This window comes from Spermophilus citellus (assembly GCF_964194105.1).
Source record: "Spermophilus citellus genome assembly, chromosome: 18".
NCBI classification, from domain to species: Eukaryota; Metazoa; Chordata; class Mammalia; order Rodentia; family Sciuridae; genus Spermophilus; species Spermophilus citellus.
Window position 1 is genome coordinate 18,083,346 of NC_138200.1, and position 18,488 is coordinate 18,101,833.

At 57.8% G+C, this 18,488-nt stretch overlaps 2 protein-coding genes across 4 annotated transcripts; one reads left to right on the forward strand and one right to left on the reverse strand.

Annotated features, from left to right (window-relative positions):
• The first annotated feature begins 799 nt into the window (after window positions 1-799).
• LGI4 (leucine rich repeat LGI family member 4) lies at window positions 800-9,098 on the forward strand. 2 transcript variants are annotated; one of them, XM_081274326.1, is made up of 9 exons: window positions 800-1,749; window positions 2,079-2,150; window positions 2,436-2,507; window positions 3,675-3,746; window positions 3,977-4,048; window positions 4,236-4,405; window positions 6,644-6,808; window positions 6,889-7,394; window positions 8,067-9,098. In XM_081274326.1, the coding sequence occupies exons 1-9, from the start codon at window positions 1,574-1,576 to the stop codon at window positions 8,379-8,381; spliced, it is 1,620 nt and encodes a 539-aa protein (XP_081130452.1). In that variant the 5' UTR covers window positions 800-1,573; the 3' UTR covers window positions 8,382-9,098. The 2 variants fall into 2 exon arrangements, with proteins under 2 accessions (XP_081130452.1, XP_081130453.1); XM_081274327.1 differs by lacking the exons at window positions 800-1,749; window positions 2,079-2,150; window positions 2,436-2,507 and adding an exon at window positions 3,380-3,400 and having other exon boundaries at window positions 3,673-3,746.
• An 863-nt stretch (window positions 9,099-9,961) lies between these two features.
• On the reverse strand, window positions 9,962-15,206 carry FXYD3 (FXYD domain containing ion transport regulator 3). 2 transcript variants are annotated; one of them, XM_081275120.1, is made up of 8 exons: window positions 15,119-15,206; window positions 12,859-12,911; window positions 11,718-11,750; window positions 11,607-11,630; window positions 10,732-10,806; window positions 10,617-10,653; window positions 10,294-10,331; window positions 9,962-10,171 (listed from the first exon to the last, which is right to left on the reverse strand). In XM_081275120.1, exons 2-8 carry the CDS (start codon window positions 12,896-12,898, stop codon window positions 10,152-10,154), a joined length of 267 nt encoding a protein of 88 aa, XP_081131246.1. In that variant the 5' UTR covers window positions 12,899-12,911; window positions 15,119-15,206; the 3' UTR covers window positions 9,962-10,151. The 2 variants fall into 2 exon arrangements, with proteins under 2 accessions (XP_081131246.1, XP_081131245.1); XM_081275119.1 differs by lacking the exon at window positions 15,119-15,206 and adding an exon at window positions 13,121-13,326.
• Between the last annotated feature and the right edge of the window lie 3,282 nt (window positions 15,207-18,488).

Sequence of the window (18,488 nt, forward strand, 5' to 3'; positions counted from 1 at the left end):
GGGTGTCCTGAAGGTTCCCACTTGACAGATGGGAGAAATGAGGAGCCGGGAGGTGAACTGACTGGCCCCGAGGCCACTGTGTGACCTTAGGCTGGTGCTGTCGAGGCCCCTGTCCTTCAACAAGACTGCTGGGTGCGTCCCCCAGGGGCAAGAGAGGAAGTCTGTTCCTCCGTCACGAGGGTGAGTCTCTTGCCTGGTCCTAGGCGAGGCCGTGGTACAGACTGGCGGTCAGGCTTGGAGCTGACTGGCACCATGAAACTAATCGCTCACCCTCCCTGTTGGTCAGTCTTCCTGTCTGTAAAGTGGGGATAGCAAACCTGCCCACCTCGAAGGGTTACGGGGAGAGCTGAGTCAAATCATGGAAGGAACGGCACATAGTAAGTGCTCAGTAAACATCGTTGCTGTGTCCCCTTAGGCAACAAGTATCGTTTATGAATCTTTATCAGTGGACAGACTCTATCCACATCACTAAAAGCTTAGTCCAAATTAAAAGAGTCTGTTATCCACATACCCAGGAATTTGGATCTCTGAAGACAGAATCCAACATGGAGCTAGCTGCCAGCTGGGCTGGACTCCTGGTCCGGCCTCTGACTCGGACACCCAGAGCTCAGGTTGCTTGAGGGCTGTCCTCAGTTCCTCTAGCTATGCACTAACCCCAGAGGGCTGGGGCCAGATGAAAGTAGTAGATGAACTCTTAGGTTGAGGCTAGTTGCAGAGTAAGTGTTAAAAGGAGGTGGCATTGTCCTCGTTATGTCCATGGGTCAAGTCTCTGCCTGGAATGGTGGTGGGTATCTAAAGGGTTAATTTCCGGGGGGGGGAGGGGGAGGGAGGTCTTGGGTTTGGGATAAGGCAACTGTCCTACCAAGTGTGGCCACCAGAGGGCGCAGCTGGACCTGAGCTGCCCCTGGGCCTCAGTGACAGGGACCACCACGCCCTCCTGGGGCCAGAAGGGGGCTGGCTGGGAGTGGCCAGGACCTCCCCCAGCTCTCAGGAGTGGCCTGTCCTCCACTCCCCCTCCAGTCTGCCGGGTCATTCAGTCCCCACCCGGGTGACATCCTCCTCACAGTCCCTGGGTGAGGTTGAGTGGGGGATTCTGGGGAGGGGGCTGGCTGGGAGTGGCCAGGGCAGCTCCATCCTTGGTGGCCCCACCCCCTCCCAAAGGCCTTTCAGTCCCTTCCCCAGGCCGCTCTTCCTATGGCCTCTGACCCCCTCCTTCTCTCTACCCTGCTCAGCGCGTCCCTTCCCAAAACCTTCAGGGAGAAGCAGGGAGCAGGCAGAGGGACAATAGGCCACCAGAAAGACAGGGCCCTGCAGAGACAGACAGACACACAAAGACATAAGGAGGGACGGAAGTGGGCAATGGACTGATACAGACAAAGACAGGGAGAGGCAGAGAGAGTCACAGAAAGTCAGAGACCTCAGGACACAGGGAGAAGGGACGGCGAGGGACCGAGGACGAGGTCAGGGTGCGGAGCCCAGCAGGCAGCTGCAGGGGCCTCTGGCAGAGGAGATGTAGTGGCCTGGGCCAGGCTGGCCGCCAGACAAGTGGTGCCTCGGCCCGGGGGCAGGGGGCATGGGACGCTCGGGCATCCTGCTGCTGCTGCTGCTGCTGGCTGGGCCAGGGGTGGGGGTGGCCTGGAGGCCCCCAAAGGGCAAGTGTCCTCCACGCTGCTCCTGCTCCAAAGACAGCGCCCTGTGCGAGGGCTCCCAGGACCTGCCAGAGAGCTTCTCCCCGACGCTGCTGTCACTGTGAGTGTCGTGGGCCTCAAGGTGGGCGCCGGATCCTGGGCCTCCAGGGCAGGGGGGGTAGGCGGGGCCCACCTGATCCTGGGCAGCAGAGGCTGTCGGGATGCCTGCCCAGGGGCTGCTGGGGCCTGGGATGGGGCAGGAGGTGTATGGGGACCTGGAAGGAGGGATGGCCAGGGACTGGGCTGAGCGCTTGCCAGGACCCTCACCACCCAAAGGGGAAGCACACCCGGGGTCAGGTGCAGGCCAAGGCGCGGGACAGCGGTGGGCTCTGGGTTGGGGACCAGAGCGTCGGAGTGGTTTTCTCCTCACCGCCACTGCCACGTCCCCAGCTCACTCGTGAGGACTGGAGTCACCCAGCTGAAGGCCGGCAGCTTCCTGAGGGTGCCATCCCTGCACCTGCTGTGAGTGGGCCCAGCCGAGCGGCAGGGAGGGAGTGGGCGTCTTGCACGTGCGTGTGGGGTGTGGGCACATGTGGCCACGGGGGTGTCCATGCACAGGAGAGGGTGTGTGCGCACCCGTGTGTCCCTGTCAAAGTCCCTCTGTCCCTGCACGTAGTCACCCATGTGCATGTGAGTGTTCCTGTGCCTGATGGGGCTGATGGAGGGGGATAAGGCCAAAATGTCAGAGAGGGGTCCTCGTCAGCAAGGGGTCCTGAACCCCGGCAACCGCCTTCTCGCCCCCTGCAGCCTCTTCACGTCCAACTCCTTCTCTGTGATCGAGGATGACGCATTTGCAGGGTTGTCCCACCTGCAGTACCTGTGAGTGAGGCCGGGCTGGGGGCAGGTAGGCTGGGAGGAGGAGCAGGGGCTTCTAGTGGCGCCCAGAGTTGGAGGCGGTAGGGACTGTGGGTCTGCAGAGGAGGTGTCTGGACAAGGGCCCTCAGACCTGCTCCTGGGGCCGTGTGAGGACTCCAGATCAGCTGTGTCGTCTCAGGCTGCTCTCTGTGCACCCAGATAGCCAGGCTCCGTTTCTGGCCCCTCCTGACTCGAGGGCACTCGGGAGGATGCCAGTGGGAGGAAATAAGTGAGCAGGAAACAGCTCCGAGTAAGGAGTTGGCGACAGCATGATGGCCGTACTGATTGGTGATGGCAGGGGTGAAGGGAGGGATGCCGTTGCTGTCGCCAGTGGAAGTGGTGGCCTTGTCACTGACGACGGAGTGTCAGTGCTGTTGACAAAACACGGCAAACCTCGTGGTGATGGTTCTGTTAGTGGAACTGATGATCAAAGCCTGCGGGGCTGTGCTAGAGACGGTCACCAGGCCCATGGGCACTGGTCAGTACGCACTGATGCTGGTGTCAGTGGTGGCCTGGAGCAGGACGCTGGCGTCAGTGTTCATGACAGTGTTGTTGGTACTGGGGTTTTCACCGATGACAGAGGTGTCGTTACGTATACAAGCTGTGACAGCGATGGCACTGGCGGTGCGTGACCGGAGTGTTGGGGATATTGGCCACGCTGGTGCTGATGCTGGATCATGGAGGCAGCGTTGGTGAGGGTGGTGGCAGGATGTGGGGTGTTGGTCGTGAAGCCTGGTTGCTGGTGAGGTTCATCGGTGTCATCTGCCTGGGGTTCCACGATGGACGTTGACGGTGGACGTTGTGTGGCGATATCGGTGGCCTGTGTGGTGCTGGGGACGATGGCAGTTATTGGTGGTAGGGTAGGTGATGGTGATGGTGTCATGGGTGTTGAGATGCAGGCACTGGTACTGGTCATAAGGGATGATAGTGGGACCAGTGCTGATGTCGGTGACCATGGCGACAGCGTCCATGGTGAGGCTGGCTCCGGTGTGGATCAGGTCCTCAGGGGGGACAGGTTTCTCGGGAGGCTTTCCCTGGGACTGCCCGAGATGCTGGGGAGAATGCAGCACCCGCGTGGCCTCTGAGTCCCCTGCCCTGTGGGCCTCCCCTCACCCTGCCTCCCCTCCACAGCTTCATTGAGGACAATGAGATCGGCTCCATCTCCAAGAACGCGCTCCGCGGACTCCGCTCGCTCACACACCTGTACGTGCCCGTCCCGCCTCCTCCACTGCACCCCCTCCCCGGCACCCCCCTCCACGGGAACCCCCTCCTCCGCGGCACCCCACCCTCCTCTATGGCACCCCCCTCCATGGCACCCCTCCCCCTCCATGGCACCCCTCCTCCTCCATGGCACCCCGCTCCTCCACGGCACCCCCACCCCGACACAGCGCCTCCTGGCAGCTGCGCATGGCTCCTTCTTCTGTCCCCTCCAGAAGCCTGGCCAACAATCACCTCGAGGTCCTGCCCAGATTCCTGTTCCGGGGCCTGGAAACCCTGACTCATGTGTGAGGCTCCGGGGTGTGGGGGGCGGGGGAGGGCTGGGGGCGGGGCCTGGCGCTGTGGAGGCGGGGCTGGGTTGGCAATGGTTGCAATGGTTCTGACGTATTTTCCATGCCATCTGGGGACCCCAGGGGAGGGGGCAGGGTACGTGGCCTCCGAGGGTCGCAGCCCCTTCCTGGCCTCTTGCACCAGGGACCTCCGTGGGAACCCGTTCCAGTGCGACTGCCGCATCCTTTGGCTACTTCAGTGGATGCCGACCGTGAACGCCAGCGTGGGGACGGGGACCTGTGCAGGCCCCGCTGCCCTGACTCACATGCAGCTCCGCCACCTCGACCCAAAGACCTTCAAGTGCAGAGCCATAGGTGGGGGCTTTCCCAGTGGGGAGGGAGGGACTGCAGGGTTCCCAGGAGAAGGCAGGAGACGGCGGGAATGGCTGCCGGGCTGAGGAGCTGACCTCACTCCCTGCCCTGCCATTTCCTGGCTGCGAGACCCCGAGCACATGGCATCACCACCCTGAGCCTCAGGCTCCTTGTCTGTAGAATGGGGATAATAAACAGTGACATAGGATTGCTGCGAGGATTCCATGATATGTCTCCACCTACCCAGCACTGGACCCAAGGCCTGGGGCAAGAGCTCTCAAATGATCACTCTCATCGTCCTTAATATAAAGTCACTTACTTGTAAAACACTTTCTTTCTTTCTTTCTTTTTTCTTTCTTTCTTTTTTTGGTGGTGGTGCTGGGGCTTGAACCCAGGGCCTGTCATGCGAGGCAAGCGCTCTACCACCTGAGCTACACCCCAGCCCAACATTTTCTTTCTATTGTGCTAAAAACTGCATATGCCACATCCCCTCACTTCTATTTCCTTTTGCTTTTCCATAAATACATTTTGGTGACTCTGTGGGTACCGGCCAAGGCAGAAAGCACAGCAGGGACAAGACAGCCCGGGTCTTGGCTTCCCAGAGCCCACGCCCAGCCCCACACAGTGACCGCCCAGAATGATAGGGCCAGGGTGGGCAGTCAGAGGCAGTGGGGCCTGGGGTGGGATGGGGGAGCACAGTCAGAGAAATAAGGCCAGGACCGAGGCCATGGGGACTGAGGGAGTCCAGAGCCAGGGCCGGGGTCACACAGAGCTGAGCGGGAGTCAGGAAGGGCTTCCTCCAGGAGTGGACATTTGAAGTGTCCTTACACAGATGCTATTAATATAACAACAGTGATCATAACATTATCTACTGTGAGACATGTTGGTGGTGAGTGGGACTCACAGAGAAAGGGGGCTGAGCTCAGCGATTATTATTATTATTATTATTTTGAAGGGGAAGGGGGTGCCTCGGATGCAACCCAGGGCTTCCCGCCTGCTAGGCAAGCGCTGTACCACTGAGCCCCACCCCCAGCCCATCGTTCACTCTTGATTCAGTTATTCGACGAATACTTAGTGAGATCCACTGAAGTATGGCGCAAACAAACAGATGACACATTCTGATCACACAGGGAGTCGTGAGGGAGGCGAGCTCTTTCTGTCTTATAGAGTGGAGTCACAGAAGCCTTCTCTGAAGACGGACACTAGATCTGAATTTAGCTACTGGAAAAGGAGAGGGAAGGGCACTGTATGGAGAGGGGACAGCATAAATGGTGGCCCCGAGGCAGCCTAGAACTGTTTGAGGATCAAAAGACCAGTGTGGCTCGGGTGGTGCCTGAAGGGAGAGACTAGAGACGAGGTCAAAGCTGGCAGGGACCCCACCATGGAGGACTTTGAAAGGCACAGAGAGTACGATCAAGGGGGAGCCATGGAGGATGTGGCCCAGGCATGGACATGATTTGATGGGCATTTTTATAGGAACCCTCTTTGGCTGGGCATCACTGCTTCCACTTTGGCACCTGGGATCTGGATGTGTAGGGTGACGTAGTATATGCTGGAGTCACAGCATGGCACCCACTAATGACCAGTACCTTGCTAGGCCAGATACCATTAAAGCTAAGCGGTTGTCACAAAAAGCCCAAAATACCACGAATTGAAGAGGTGAGCGGAGGTGAGCGGAGGTGAGCTGCCCAGGTGGGTGCAGCAGCTCCTGGGTGCTGTCCTTGTTTCCATGGTTGAACTCAGGTTTGACGCTTCCATGTGCTAGCTCACGAGAAGGAGGGGAATGAGGTTTGCGCGCAAGTGAAGCATGCATCACGCTTCTGCACCTGTCCATCGGGACTTGGTCCTGACATGACCACACCTAACCTCCAGGGAGAGTGCTCCTGGGGGGTGCCAGGATAATGTGGCTTCCAGCTGGGCAGCCCACAGGCTGCCTGGACCATTGAACCTCCATTGCTTCATCTCTAGGGATCGTAACAGAGCGTACCTCACTGGAATGTCGTGAAGGCCAGTGAATGACTAAGTAGCCATTTCCGAGGGATCATTTGATGAGGCCACTCAGCTTAGAAAATCAGGACGCAGCCCGAGTTAACCCTGCCATAGATAAGAGGACTCCACTCTCCATGTCCCTGTGGGTGAACGCCATGAATGGGGCCCTCCTTTCAGAGCTGTGCAAATCAAGGCTCAGCAATGAGGACCCTGGGGTCCCCGGGCCACCTGACTCTCTCCTGCCACCCCCAGAGCTGTCCTGGTTCCAGATGGTGGGGGAGTCAGCGCTGGGCGTGGAGTCCTTCTCCTACCAGGGGGAGCCCCACATCATCCTGGCCCAGCCCTTCGCTGGCCGCTGCCTGATCCTCTCCTGGGACTATGGCCTGCAGCGCTTCCGGACGGAGGATGAGCTGCCGGGTGAGTGCTCACCCTGTCCCTGTCCCCGGACTACCTGGCCCTCTGCCCCTGGACCTGACAGCCTGCTTGCTCCCCCTCAGCGCCCTCCGTGGTGTCCTGCAAGCCCCTGGTGCTGGGCCCGCGCCTCTTCGTGCTGGCTGCCCGACTGTGGGGAGGATCCCAGCTGTGGGCACGGCCGGGCCCCGACCTGCGCCTGGCCCCGATGCAGGCACTGGCCCCCCGGCGGCTGCTGAGGCCCAATGATGCAGAGCTGCTCTGGCTGGATGGGCAGCCCTGCTTCGTGGTGGCCGATGCCTCCAAAGCGGGCAGCACCACATTGCTGTGTCGGGACGGGCCCGGCTTCTACCCACGCCAGAGCCTGCACGCCTGGCACCGGGACACGGACGCCGAGGCCCTGGAGCTAGATGGCCGGCCCCACCTGCTGCTGGCCTCGGCCTCACAGAGGCCGGTGCTCTTCCACTGGTTCGGTGGCCGCTTCGAGAGGCGCACGGACATCCCAGAGGCTGAGGATGTCTATGCCACACGTCACTTCCAAGCTGGGGGGGATGTGTTCCTGTGCCTGACACGATACATCGGGGACTCTATGGTGAGGCTGGGCCCAGTGTGGGGGTGGGGGGGCTATAAACTGATCTGGCCTCACATGCTGGCCTTTGAACTCTGTCCCAACGGTGACTGCAAGACTGTGACCCCTCAAGGCTATCTGTGTCCAAATCACTCCCCAAGATTGTGATTCTACCCCCTAAATTTGGCTCTGCATCTTGGAACCCTTCAGGACTGACTTTAGCCCCAGCCCCTGTCCCCCGCATCCTGACAAGGCTCCTTTGAGCCTGATGTAGATGTGGGTCCTGCCCTCCCTCTCTAGCACTGTCTTTCCAGAGCAAGGGTCTCTGGTGGGGAACAGACTGGAAACGAGGTCAGGAACTAGGGCCCAGGAAGGAGGCTGGAGAGGGTGGAGGCTCGGCCAAGGTGCGTTAACAGGAGTGGACAGCATATACATCTATTATAGGTAAAACTCACAGGTAGCCTTGCTGATCCGTGCAGTGTGGGGCCAAGGGAAAGCGCAGGGTCAGCTCACAGCTCACAACTCTGACTTAGCAGCTCGAGCAGCTGGGCGAACACTGATAGGATTAAGCAGCTGTGGGAATTTGAGGACGTACGGGCCTGTTTCCAAGCGTTCCAAGTTCTCTAGACCCTCAGGATGACAGGAAGACCTGCCCCTCCCAAGGCCCCAGGCCCTAACTGGCCACCTTCTCCCCAGGTCATGCGCTGGGATGGCTCCATGTTTCGCCTGCTGCACCAGCTCCCTTCCCGGGGCGCCCACGTCTTCCAGCCTCTGCTCATCGCCAGGGACCAGCTGGCCATCCTAGGCAGCGACTTTGCCTTCAGCCAGGTGCTTCGCTTTGATCCCGACAAGGGGCTCCTAGAGCCACTGCAGGAGCTGGGGCCTCCTGCCTTGGTGGCCCCCCGTGCCTTTGCCCACGTCACCTTAGCGGGCAGACGCTTCCTATTCGCGGCTTGCTTCAAGGGTCCCACGCAGATCTACCAGCATCATGAGCTGGACCTGAGTGCCTGAGACTGGGCAGGACTCTAGACATGGCCGAGGGCTGGCGTGGGGAGCCTTGGGCATCTGGATGACCCGTTAGCTGGCCTTCCCGGCCCCACTTGGGGTAATGACCAAACCTGTGAGATGCTGACCACAGGCCAAGTTCATCAGCTCCAGGTCCAAGCCCTAGCCCACCTCTTGGAGGAACTGCCACTGGGAGACATGGAAGTCCCAGCCTGAACTGCCCTCCCAGTTGGAAGCAATATCTGGCGGGAGAGAGATGCCCCGCTCTTGGTGACTTGGCAGCTCAGGCTGGGGCACTGCTTGGAGCCCAAACACCGAAGTCAAGGGGGGATGCGCAGAGCCCCCAGAGGTCTGGAAGTTCTCCCTCAACGACTCCCACCCAATCTGCTCCCTGCGAAAGCTCCAAAGACAGAATTCCTTTCCCTTCCAAATTCAATCCTGCCAATCACTTTCATGGAGTCCTGCCCGGCCCCATGACGTCACAGTTGTTGGGCAGTTTTTCCTGCCAGATCCCTTCCTTCTCTCAGCTGCTTAGGCGCACGACTGCTACCAGTGGCGGTGACCTCGCGTTTCGTTCCTCTTGCGCGTGCGCGCGCAGGCGGGGGCGGTGTGGGGAGGGGGAGAAGTTGGGATTGGAGAGGTGCACTTGAAGCGCGGGTACCCCTCCCCGAAGGGCGACAGGGGAAAGGACAGAAGGTACGAGTTCAATAAATGCGCTGGGCACTAACTACCCTGCCCGTTGTTGTGGGGTCATTGGGAGAGGGGGTCTTGTGAATGGCATGGGGACTGCGGGTGACCCTAGAGTCCCGTCATGGCCAGGGGGAAGGCATTTTGGCTCTTCACGGGGTCTCTAAGGAGAGTGGGCTCATGGAATGTTCAAGAGACAGAAGGGCATGATCAGAGGGCAGGTCACTAGTTTACTGCGGTCTCTATTTAGAGGTCATGTCCCAGGGCATTGTAGGAGATATTTTTGGATGTTTTGAAGGGTTTGGGGTATTTTGTGGGAACATTTAGGTTAGATACTGGGGAGACTCCTAGGAGTTTAAGGCTCAGAGAAGATTCTCACATCGTGTGGCCATTAGATACTATTAAGGGTGTTATAGGGAATCATTTAAAGGTCTCATTGGGACATTTGGAAAGTTCTCCAGTGAGGAGACCCTAGGGGTCTTACTGTTACAATCATAAAATTGAGCACTCCCTGGTGGTGGGATAATTCCTTATCCTTGTTTTCCTGGGATGGTCCCAGTGTTCACCTGAGCGCCCAGCATCCAGGGGTTAGGGCTCTCTTGCATCACAAAGTGTCCCCCATTAACACTGGAACATCTTAAAGTGCACACAAGGCTCCCACGGCCTGGAGGCAGAGAGCAGGCCCCGTGCCCTCTAGCAGGCTATGAGAAAGAGCAGAGGACAGGCTTTCCCAGCTAAGATCCACCCGCCAGCTGCCTGCCAACCCGCAGCCACCTCCCCCAGGCCCCGCCCCGCCCTCTCCAGGCCCCGCCCCGCCATCTCCAGGCCCCGCCCCGCCCAGTCCCCGCCCTCTCCAGGCCCCGCCCGGGCCCCGCCCTCGTCCAGGCACACACGGTGAGTCTGCAGGCTGCCCGGGCGGCAGGCCGGAAGGTTTTGTATTAAAACATTCAACAAAGAGCGGTGAGGCGAGGCCCCAGCAAGGCAGCCTGGGGAGGGGCGGGAAGATGTTACCCTGGAGTTCAGGCTCCTGTGGACAGCCAGGACTTGGGGACAAAGACAGGCCCTCGTGTTCCTTCAGCTGGTCCAACCTCAGCAGTTGTGGGCAGAGCCTAGGAGAGGGGATGGGATTAGCCTGGAGGGGTGGATGGAGTTCTTTGTCCCCAGGGTACATGTATGTGCACAGCCCCTCCTTGACCCCTGTTCCCCCCAGTCCACGCGGATCCTGTCTTACCTGGAGTGATGAGAGGTGGGGCATCCCCTGGCCGGTGACTAGGGGGGAAAAAAGGTGGTGAGATTCACGTCCACCCCTGTTTGTCCTCTCCCTCAGGTGAGAGGAGTCTCTGCTCAGCCAGACCTGGCTTCCTGGCTATTTTCCAGGAACTAAAGCATTTCAGAATTTGGGACCCTTTGGGGAATTATTAGCTATGAACCATGAACCTTAGAAATAGGCGTGGCAGAACCCTGAGTCTTATCCTCTTGGGGGAGACTTGAGAGGCTCTTTCCCCCAGAAGAGTGTTTATTCTGCAAGAGGCGAGCAGGCAGGAAACGCCTTACCTGGGCTTTGGGCTGAATCTGCATTTGCATTTTCCACCTGTTGGGAGAGTGAGCAGTCAAGGGAGGGGACTCTAGGCTTCGCCCCGCCCACCGCCCCGTCAGCCCCTGCGCTCACTCATGAGGACAATGATGCCGATGGCGCACAGGACCCCTGCACAGATGAGTCCTCCGACCCGAAGGCTGTACCAATCTGGGAGAAAATCAGAGGAGACCTCAAGGCCAACCCGGGTCCTTTCTATCCATCGCCCAATCCACTTAACAAATAGATACTGATCACCCACCACGTGCAGGACACTGGGGATAGAGAACAGAACAGAACCCAAGCCTGACGGTGCACACCTTCTAGTTTACACCCAGGCAAACAAGATATTTCTTGTCAGGTCAGGTGGAGATAAAAGGATCTGAAGGAAAATAGCCAGGGCGGGGAACTGTGAGTCAGAGGGCAGCTGTTTTAGAGACAGTGGTTAGGGAAGGGCTCTTTGAGGAGGACACAACTGAGCAGCCATCTGCAGGAGGTGAAGAAAAGAGCGTGTGGACATATGATAGGAAGTCTCCAGGCAGGGGGATCCACAGGTGCAAAGGTCCTGTGGCTGGCAGTTCTATGTCTGAGGACCAGCAGGAGGCCAGTGTGGCTGGAGCAGGAATGAGGGACAGTGGAGGAGGTGAGGGCAGAAGGACAAGGGGGAGCAGAACAGTGGAACCTGGTGGGGGAATGCTGAGGTGGGTAGAGTCCCTCACTTCTTCCAGGAAGTGTTTCATGTAAGCCCTTCTCCTAACAGTTGGTTTGAACCTAATGGCTTCTTGTGGTCTGCCCTTGATTTCTGAGTGTATCTAACTACCTTGCTGGATGAGAATCTTCCCCCAGGCCATGCTGCTGCCTCTTGTTCCTGTGACCCACATCTGACCCTCCACCCACCCTGTGTGGGGACTTGGACACAAAATAGCATGGGGGGTTGGGAGGAGACCAAGAAGCCAGGCACCAGCTCTCACCATAGTAGAAAGGACTGTTTTTATCTGCAAGGAAAGAAAAAAAAGAACATAAATCAAGGACAACAGCAGTTCGCAGGGGTCCCAGGGGTGGATGGGGGACCTCTGACTCACCTTCCGGGTCGTTGGCGTCCAGTGCAGGCAGACCTGGTGGGGACCAGAAGGAAGGAGGGAGATGGTGATGTGTGGAAGGTCCAGGGGGCCTTGGGAGAGGGTCCCTGGGGCACAGGGAGTCCCAACCCAGTCTCGCTGCTTTGGCGTCCCATCATGGAGACATGGACTCGCTCACTCACCCCCACACCTCTGAGTCACACCAGCCACTTGTCACCTGAAATAGGTTCTACTCTGGGTGGTTTTGGGCCACCATTCAGTTGCATGTTTCCAGACACATGGCTAATCCACACCTCCCGCAGAGGTGGGGGGGCTTTTCTTATCAAGATGACATATGGCTTTGGTTCCCAAGGCTCGGTTCCCCCCAAGCCAGCCATATCCATCACCTCCCTTCCTGATTCTGCCACATCCCCCCCACACCTGGGCTGGCATCTGCTCACCATCCCCTGCAAAGTGACTCCCTATTACTGACTTAAATACACTCGAATGCGACTTTCCATGCCTACCCTGAACGGAATGCCAGCCCTTCCCAAAGCAACAGAGAAAGAAAAATGCAAAAGAAAGCAAAGGACCAGGATTAAATTCTGTTCCAAGCAGCCGACTGCCCCAGCTCTGGACCTCAAACTCGCTGCTGAAGGGAGATGAATTATTTTTAATCATATTTGAAGCACACGCCCCGTGCATGCTGTACCGCGCACGGTTCTAAGTGCTTTTCAAATATTAACTCGCTTAATCCTTGAAATGACTCTGCCAGCGGGTGCTCTTACTCTCCTCATTTTGACAGATGGGGAGACTGAGGCGCGGAGTGTTCTGGTCATTTCTACTGCTTGGCTCGGCTGCCAGCAGCCTCTTGGAATAGTTTAGGGGTACCTTAGCGACACAGCCGGAGGCCCTGTCTCCTCAGAAGGTTGACAGTTGACAGGGGAATAGGGAAGACGGTGGCTTTCTAGCTGTGTGAGCTGCTGCTAAGAGAGACCTTGACCTTCCTTGTGTGTCCCTTGAAATCATGAATATGACCCTACGTCCCTAACAGTGACCAGCTCCCCAGGGGAGGTAGAAAAATGCAGACCCGCGTATACCCACAGGCTTGGCACCACCTGGCTGGGGTCCAGGGCAAAAGACGACTCAGGGGCCCGGGACTCACCTGCCAGGAGGACGAGCAGCCTGAGAACCACCTCTCGCATGTCGAGGACGGACCTACAGGAGGCCAGGAAGCAGGCGCAGCATTAGCAGGGCCACGGGGGTGCCCGTCCCGTGCCTCTGGCTCCTAGCGCCCTCCTCCCCGGCCTTCCGCCCAGAGAAGCCTGGCCCTGAGACTGGCCGGGCTGAGACAGGAAGGAGACCCAAAGTCAAGTGGGGGTTGGGGACGGTCTCAGGCCCGATGAGGAAACAGCTCCTCAACCCACCGGGCAGGGACTAAAGGCCCTCAGTGAGTCACTCTGGCAACCGAGCAAGGGAGCCCAGCCTGCTCTCTCTCCTCCTTCCAGGTGGGGAAACTGAGGCTCTGAGAGGTGACCGCTGGTGCCCAAGGTCACTTGGCCAGGAAGCAGGATTGCAACCAGGCCTGGCTCCCTGGTGACTGTTCCTAACTCCGGGCTGTCAGGGCCTTGGGGTGTTTGGGAAAGCGGGTGTCAGGAGCCAGGTGGCAGCAGGCCCGGGTGCTGGGGAGTGTCTCCCGTAGACAGCGTGGAGCCTGCCCGGCTCTGCCCAGACTTTGCAGGCCTCAGACCGGGGCTGAGCTTCCCCTTGGCTGCAGGGCAGGGTGGAGGGAGGAGAGAAGCCAGGCTGGGACAGGGGGCTGGGGAGGACAGACTGGGCTGGCACTGGGGCAGCCCAGCTCCACCCTCTGTCCCACGGTACCCTGCCCGCCTTGGCCCCCACTTAGCCCCATCTTCGATCCCCGTCCCCCCCCAGCCTTGGCCTCCTGGCCCTTCCCAGCCCTGCTCCCTGGCCCATACCTTCCTCCCCGTCCCTGGCAGCGGGCCCCTCTTCCCCAGGTAGGCCTGCCCAGCACCTGGGACACTTTCCCTCCCTCCCTGGCCCAGTGTCAATCTTGTGCCCACCGTGGGTACCTGCAGTAAGCCCTGTCCGCTCTACCACCCCCGCACGTGTCATGGGAATCCTGATGGCAGGAGCAGAACCCCCCCACACCCCCCGACCACCCTGCGCTGGACACTGCCCAGAGACCTCGCTGTGCTCTTAACCCCCAGCAACCCCTGAGGCCAACCGTCATCTCACTGATGACATGCTCAGAGAAGACGTGCTCCACGGCTGGGGATGCGGGTCTGTCCTGCATGTTCACAGGCTCTTCTATCTCCCTCTCCACCTCCCTGGCCTGGGAATGTCGCACGCAGCTCCCCTGTGACGCGGGCTCACAGTCATTTTAGCAGGAGCATTCATTGCTTGCCGGAAGAGAGACTGTAGCTTTGGGGAGCGCTATTCAAACATCTAGACCCCAGAAAGCATCTGCGGGGAGCTGGAGTGGCAGGGCTTCAGATGGCTGGGGAGCCAATCTGCGTGTTGTCTAACGCTGCCTCACGAGGTTCTGTCACTCCTTGATGACACAAACACTGGCAATGATAGCTGGTGCTTGCTGAGCGCCCGCCCCACGTGGCGCGGTCCTCGGCTCTTGATATGGTTCATTTAGATCACCTTCACAGCTTGACGGAGCTGGCACTATCATGATCCCACGCTGCTGTCACAAACCCTGTCACCCCTGAGAATTCCACTTGATACCATATGCTTCGCATCCTGGGACTGCTGGGGCTCTCCTCTTCCTCTCACCACGGACCTCTCTCCAAGCACCCCCTGGCCTGCCAGGCTCCACGGTCCCCCCATACCCATGAAATCACCCTGCACCCAAGACTGGGGAGGGGGAGCTGATGGATCCCTCAGCTGCACCCTCCCGGCCATGGAGGTCCCACACCAGCTGGAGGGCTGCATCTGCCACCTGCCCGCTGTTGTCCCCTCTGTTCTTCCGAGCTGATGGCCAACAACCACAATTTCAGGGGTGTGCAGAAAGACCCCTCCTCTCTGTGTCCCTGTTTTCCGGCATCCCATGGTGGCATCCTCTCCTTTTCCTGGAGGCCTGTAGATCCACACGCCTCCGGCCATGCCCTGAAATACCCCCCATCTACTTAACTACCCCGGCCACCCCGACACCCCAATCCTGACACTTCTGTTCCGCTCAGACGTCCCCAGGTCCCACAGACCCCGCCAGTCTTTCCAGACCCCACCTACAGGTCTCACCCTGCCCCAGCTGCCTGGCTCAGTCCCTGCGAGGAGAATGAAGGGGGACGGTCACAGGAAGGGAGGGGGCTTCCTCCAATCTCTGGCCATCAGAAAAGGACCTTGGAGGGGGAAGGTCCTCAGGGGTCCTGGCGGGAGAGGGCCCTGGTGCTCACCTGGTGCTGGCTCCTCTGGCAGAGCTGAGGTTCCGGGAGAAAGCCAGTTGCCAGTGGAGTCCTAGTTCTGCCTCTATCTGCAACTGCCACACCCTGAGCAAACCTGGGCAGGTAGAGAACCAGCCGGTCTCCCTAAGGCTGGGGGCTCCCCCACCCCACTCCTGCTCTTAAAGAGACAGCTCCACCCCCTCCCCTGTCATGGCCACAGATCACCAAGTGTTCAGCAACCTCAGGTGAGGTGCAGGGAGAGCAGGATGGGCTGGGAACTTGGTCCCTTGAATTAGGGGTGGGACTTTCTCTAATCTCCTGAAACCAGAAAGAGATCTTGGAGGGGGAAGGTTCTGGGGTCTCTGATGGCAGAGCCCCTGTCTGGCAAGGCTGGGGAGAGAGGTGACCCATCCACCTAGCAACCCAACTTCTTTGGCTTGGATGGTGTGTTTTGCTTGGGGGAGGGATTACTGGTCACTATGGGGGGTTTAAAGTCCCTTCCAGGCCACATGTCTTTGTTGACACCATTTGAGGGTCAGTAGAAGATGCTGATATGACCAAGGTCATGATGTGAAGGAGACACTGGAACACCAAATAAGGGTGCCCGGACCAGGCCACCACCCCCAGCCTGCCCTGGGAGACTAGGCTCCCTGGCCCTTGCTTCTCCCAAGGTGCTGGGAGCAAGGTTCCTGGGTCCACAGCCCAGTGCTAGGTTGGGGGCTGCCTCCCACTCCAGAAGGTCCCCTGCCCTGTGCAAGGCCCTGTCCTTCTCTCTCTGGTCACCCCGCCTCACAGCATTCCTTCCGGCTGGGGTCTGTAGAGGCCCCCACATGGTCCCTGTTGGGGGTGCCCCCTCCCCCTAATTCCGCCTTCTTAGACAGAGGGACTTTTGTCTGGGGGCTGGAGAGAGAACAAGGCACCATTGAGCGGCTGGCAGAGGATTGGGGTCACGGGGAGGGGCAGGGCCAGGAAAGGGTGGCTCTGCACTGGCCACCAGCTGGACTCCAGGCGACCCCCAACACCCCCGTGGGGGAGGGGAGGAGGCGGCAGGCCCCAGGCCAGGGAGCGGGTGTTCTTGGGAGTGTGCAAAGCAGGGCAGGAAAAGGGTATTTGGGGTCGACTCAGGGAAATGGGGGCAGGGAGAGGAACACCCCCCCCCCTTCTCATCAGGGAGGGGCAAGCCTTGCTGTTCCAGATACAAGCCTTCTGTTAGGATTTTCCCTCCAGCAGTTTCTCAATTCCGGGCCCCAGACTAAACCAAGCTCCCGCCACCCCCGTGAGGGAGGGGCCGTCCGCACAGGAGGGAGGGACAGTCAGGGCGCAGCTCAAAACAGAGGAGTGCGGGGAGATAGAAGCAGAGGAACAAGGACAGGGGCAGGACAGGGGTGGTGGCGGGAGGATCTGAGTCCAGCTAAGGGAGGCTTTGTGTCCAGTAAGAGAGCATCTCTTCCCTGGACGTCGAGTCTGGACCTCCTGGAGGCTGGACCTCCTTGAGAAAACCCCTTGGTGGGCTTGGGAGCAAGGTGGTGTCGCCCTCTGCCGGAAAGTGTAGGAACTGCAGGCATCAGAGAGTGGCGGCAAGTGGGTGGGGACCGGAAGGACGCTCTGCTCTGTCCTTCATCTCTACCCGTCTGCGGGCTCAGATGCTAGAGGCCAGGCAAGAATCCCGAAGGAGTGAAGCAGAACAGGTGTGAAACCGTAAAGCACCATGGCCACTGGGCAAACTGGAGACCCCTGTCATATCCAAAAATGTCAGAGCAAGTCCCAGTGGATGGAGGACTATCTCTCAGGGACCTAGCTAAGGGAAAAAGCTAGTACAGGGAAACTGCAGAGTGTGCCATCACTGTAAGGAGAAAACCGTTTTCATGCATACACTTGTAAGGCATCTTTGGAAATCTGCCCCCATGGCTTTTCGGGGGACATGGGAGGCAGGAGGACATTATGGAAGAGACTCCTCATCATATATGCTCCTTGTACCTTTAGAATTTTATGTTTGGAAATGTGCATCTCAAAAAAAAAAAAAAAAGGTTAATTAAAACCATTAGAAGTTTGCATCTACAGTTCCAGCCAATGACCCAATGACCACCGTATTTTCCATAGATGTCAGAAATTTGGCCAGGTTCAGGGTTGTGCATCTGTAATCCCAGTGACTCAGGAAGCTGAGGCAGAAGATCACAAGTTTGAGACCAATGTCAGCAACTTAGCAAGGCCCTACGCAACTGAGTGAGACCCTGTCTCTAAATAAAATAAAATTTAAAAAAAAGAAGGGCTGAGGATACGGTTCGGTGGTTAAGCTCCCCTGGTTCAATCCCTGGTACAAAAGAGGAAGGAAGGAAGGGAGGGAGGGAATCAATTTGAATCTTGTGGGTGAATTCTCAATATTAAAAGCGAGCTAAGATTTATGTTAAATTATGAAGTTCATTCAAGACACAGTTAAGAGCAGGTTTCAGTCTGGGGGACCCTACCCATCAGCGACTTCTGTCAAGCCCATATTCTGAATCTTTCATTGCCGTGGCCTCAGGTTCTGTTGTGCATGTGTTTATAGGGCTTTTTGCTCAACTTAGGCCAATCATAAAACTCTTCCTAGGCTGGAGCTGAACATGCCACAGCCACATGGGCATTGGGCCAGAGCTGGGATTGTGGCCAGGAGAATGCTGAGACCCTGTGCACACAGACATCCGGGTCCCCGGCAAAGCCCATGGGGAGTGGAGTTAGGTGTGGTCAGTTCCCTCCTGTCGGGGTTGGGTCTCTTTGGGAGAGAGTATTCCGGGCTCATTTGACTTCAGACATATTTAACGAGCACACAGACATCCCTGAGCATCTGTGCCTAACAAGCCAGAAGCCCCTTGGGTACCAGAATGCACAGATGCTCAAGTTCCTAAATATAAAATCCAGTAGTATTTGCACAGAACCCATGAGATTCTTCCCACATGCTTTAAATCATCTCTAGATTCCTTACAATATCTAATACAATGTAAATGCTGTGTGAATGGTTGTTGTACTGTTTTGTTTAGGGAATAAATGACCAGAAAAAAAGTCTGTACCTGTTCGATACAAATGCAATTTTTTTCCTGAACACTTTCACTCTGTGGTTGGTTGAATCCGTGGATGTAGCACGGCAGACACGAACAGCTGACTGTACATATAACGTATTTTATATATGGATGTATATTATGTAGATAACAAAAGGACTTCAAGTGTTTCCCTCCATTTTGCTTTTGAAATCATTTGGTTCCCGAAGGACCTATGGAGACTCTGCTAGCTTATAATTACTCAGAATCCTGGAAATTCTTGCAAATGAGAAAAAACAAATCTTCATGCAGTTTTTGAACATTGCAAAGTTTTCGGGGACTAGAGACTAAAGCAGAGAATCAAAGTTATC

Coding starts and splice junctions, on each gene's coding strand:
- FXYD3 (XM_081275120.1), bottom strand. CDS start 12,898: ATGCGAGAGGTGGTTCTCAGGCTGCTCGTCCTCCTGGCAG. Junction 11,751..12,858: donor GCTGCTCGTCCTCCTGGCAG/GTGAGTCCCGGG, acceptor GGTCCCCACCAG/GTCTGCCTGCACTGGACGCC. Junction 11,631..11,717: donor GGACGCCAACGACCCGGAAG/GTGAGTCAGAGG, acceptor CTTTCCTTGCAG/ATAAAAACAGTCCTTTCTAC.
- LGI4 (XM_081274326.1), top strand. CDS start 1,574: ATGGGACGCTCGGGCATCCTGCTGCTGCTGCTGCTGCTGGCTGGGCCA. Junction 2,151..2,435: donor GTGCCATCCCTGCACCTGCT/GTGAGTGGGCCC, acceptor CGCCCCCTGCAG/CCTCTTCACGTCCAACTCCT. Junction 3,747..3,976: donor CTCCGCTCGCTCACACACCT/GTACGTGCCCGT, acceptor TGTCCCCTCCAG/AAGCCTGGCCAACAATCACC.